This window comes from Nuphar pumila, unplaced genomic scaffold, assembly GCF_984573655.1.
Source record: "Nuphar pumila unplaced genomic scaffold, dmNupPumi1.hap1.1 HAP1_SCAFFOLD_138, whole genome shotgun sequence".
NCBI lineage: Eukaryota > Viridiplantae > Streptophyta > Magnoliopsida > Nymphaeales > Nymphaeaceae > Nuphar > Nuphar pumila.
In genome coordinates, this window is record NW_028323185.1 from 56,302 (window position 1) to 59,396 (window position 3,095).

The following is a 3,095-nucleotide window of genomic DNA, read 5'->3' on the forward strand; positions in this document are numbered from 1 at the left end:
TGTTTAATTTACTACGGTAGCCCCAGCGACACAAATCGGCAGGCAAATAACAACATCAACTTCAAAACGATTTCGGCTGAATGATCCAGCACGATGCTGCGCTTCTTTCCTGACACTGGCACCAACATGGGTTGTCAAATTCTCGTTCTCTCAAAATTTACAAGACCTGGCGATTGACCGGAACATGTCCCTCGCTAGTGACAACCAATGATGAAACACCCAAGCACTGTCACGTTATAGCAACAATCAGGCGCCCCAGCAACAGCTACCCTGCTCATCATTTGGGCAATCATTACTTGCACACCTCGAGTGCTATCACTCTATGGCAATGCCGCGGTTGTGTGGCAATCGAGTACAACGCCTCATGAACAGGAAAGAAGCTAAGATATCACAGGCGGTGCTAAAGTTCGAGGGATATAGGCCTCGCCGGGGTAGAAATATTTGAACATGCGCAATTTCCCAAACTTGCGAGGGTTGGGTCTGAGCTGGAGCAGCGGGCCTTCTCCACGAGATCGCTTAGTCGTGAAGAGGAGCCAGGAATGAGCCACCAAAGAGAGCGATAGTTAGTAGGTGGTAGGCCAGCAGAAAAGAAAGCAGGCACGTATAGGGGTCGAGCCATAGGAGAGGGCTGAGGTGTGCTGTTGTTTTTGGGGAAGCTGGGAGCAACAAGAGCAGAAGGCAGCGCTACAACAAGCGCAACCAGTGCAACAGCGAGCGGAGGAGCTGCGCACGGAGCAGTATTTGTGTACAAGAAACGGCATCGGGCAGCTCACATTGCCTTCAGCCCGGCCCATTGTCGGAGCTGTTCAGCAACGACAAAGGTGATCATCGTTTGGGGGCCCCAGGCGGGCATAGTTGGCAGTCCAGCCCTTGAAGAACCCTGATACACCATCCCTTGCCCACACATCCACAGCGCAGGCCCATGGGCCTGAGAATGCGGCCCCTGACACAAACATGCGCGTCTTGATGACATCCACTGGCGAGGTGGTGGTTGTTGAAACGAGGCCTGTGAGCATGCTGGCTGTGAAGTGTGTGCCGAAGGTGTCCGGCGCGCCGGTTGTGGCGATGACCTGCCGCTTGATGATGTCGTACGACACACATTGCGAGGCGGTGAGGGCTGCAGCGCGAGCCATGCTCGCAACGGTGCCTTTCCACAAGCCTTTGACTCCGTCTGTTGCGATGATGTGGCGAATGACTTGCATTGATGATGTGTACTGGCTCCCCTTGGTTTGTAGTCGGGTCTTCACCTGTAGCTCATTCAAATGCATCGAATAAGGTGTCTGTCGGTGGTAAGATTCAGTGCTGATGGCTGCTTTGTGCCCATTCATATGGATTGTGCGTTTTAGAGGATAGGATTCATGTATTGAATATACTTGAAATGATGTCTCAAGGCTATTCGTTGTGATGGATCAAGCTTTATGCTCAGGGTGACACTAGGACGCAGCAGCCTTTTGACTCTGCTCACAGAAAAATGAAACTACCTACATCCCGGAATTTCCACCTTCGCCTCACGCGCCCGAGGCCATCACTTTCATCACAGTCACGTTACTACGACATCACAGACAAGCCAAGCCAGGCTTGCTCCTTGAAGCACTGTATTCCTAAGCAGTTAGATGAGGAGCTCGAGTTGGCTGCGGAGTGGGTACTGCCTAAGCTTGCTTATTCAGATATGTCGGGTATCTCAGACATCAAATTTGAAACGTACTTGTATATCTCAGCGTCGCCTGAGGATCGCAAGCTTGGCGAATAACCAGGGCATAACTGTGTGAGGTGAGAAGCATAAGCAAGTACATCTGTATGCACAGGCATCTAACCTTTCGAACAGGCAGGCGACGCATGAACTACATCAGCACGACGCACTGCTGACGTACGCGAACAAGCGAAGGGAGGTCTCTATCTTACAATGCATTAACGTAAAGTGCAATGCGTTCGATTACTGTTTGCCCTAGGCGAAGAGTGCTCTGACAGCGGCAATCTGCGTGAAAACGCAGGCGCGCAACAAGGGTACAGGGTTACTCACCAGGTCTGTCGGGTTTGAAATTCCAGCAGCAATGGCGCCACTGAGGCACCCTGCAGTTACCTTTTGAGCCACGGATGTGACTTGGCCTTCCTGTGTTATGCTCGCTTTGATTGGGCTGTACAAACCCAGCCGCAATCCACCATAGAAGACAGCGCGTGTAACCGCTGGCACGACACCTCTGAAGAGACTGGATGCACCTTCGTTCTTCACGATATCTACTCCCGTCCCGATGAGACCAAGCCCATGACCTCCAGGATTGACAACTTGCAAACGTACTTTCACAACATCCACGGGATTTGTGAGGCATGTGGCCACACCAACTGACACTCCAGATGTCAAGAGCTCGGACGCAAAAGGCCCTAAGGTGCTATTCAACTTCGGCAAAGTGGGCGTCGCAGGGCGAGTGACATCGCAAGGTACAATAGAACCCATGTTTTTTGTTCTACTTGCGTGAAAGCAAACTGAGAGCAGGAGATACTTATTTCAGTTTAATACACCACCGCGGACATGCCACGCTGTCAACAAGTTGTATTGGCTCACTGACGACGAAAGTGTGCGAACGCATACCACCATTGTTGTTTAAATGGAACATGCATGCTTTCGAAAACATAGCTTGCGCACAGCCCGTGCCACAAGCTGTGCGCAGGTTACGTCAACACAAATCACCAATATCCGACCGCGTCAGACCCTTGCGCGCAGCTGCAGCTTGGCATGACCAACCGCGGACAGGCTATCGAAAACAGTGCCTGCAGACCAGTAGTGACAACCGATAGTGCAAACTATAGTTATGCGCGACAAGGAAACGTACTGATAGGAAGGTCCGACAGCGTCGATGGCCATCGTGCTGTCTACTTGGCACAGTTGCTACCTTGCAAGGGTATGACTTTCAGACTAGTCGGAACTAGTGCGAGGAGGACCCTTTCGCATGGACATTGAAAGTTTTCAAAGTGCGTTATAGGTTTTTCGAGTCGACTCGCAACATCTACTGCGACAAGGCACTCATCCGCCACCAATAACTGCAAGCGGGTGGACTGACGGATGGTAACAATGCCGTTTTAAAGTGCTGAAGCATGGT

The 3,095-nt window shown here is 51.4% G+C and overlaps 1 protein-coding gene across 1 annotated transcript; it reads right to left on the bottom strand.

Moving 5' to 3' along the window:
• Positions 1 to 275: 275 nt before the first annotated feature.
• Positions 276 to 2,482, bottom strand: LOC149811072 (uncharacterized). The gene is made up of 2 exons (XM_089994028.1): positions 2,021 to 2,482; positions 276 to 1,247 (listed from the first exon to the last, which is right to left on the bottom strand). Exons 1-2 carry the CDS (start codon positions 2,450 to 2,452, stop codon positions 807 to 809), a joined length of 873 nt encoding a protein of 290 aa, XP_089850154.1. The 5' UTR covers positions 2,453 to 2,482; the 3' UTR covers positions 276 to 806.
• Positions 2,483 to 3,095: the final 613 nt, after the last annotated feature.

Coding starts and splice junctions, on each gene's coding strand:
- LOC149811072 (XM_089994028.1), bottom strand. CDS start 2,452: ATGGGTTCTATTGTACCTTGCGATGTCACTCGCCCTGCGACGCCCACT. Junction 1,248..2,020: donor TTTCAAACCCGACAGACCTG/GTGAGTAACCCT, acceptor AATGAGCTACAG/GTGAAGACCCGACTACAAAC.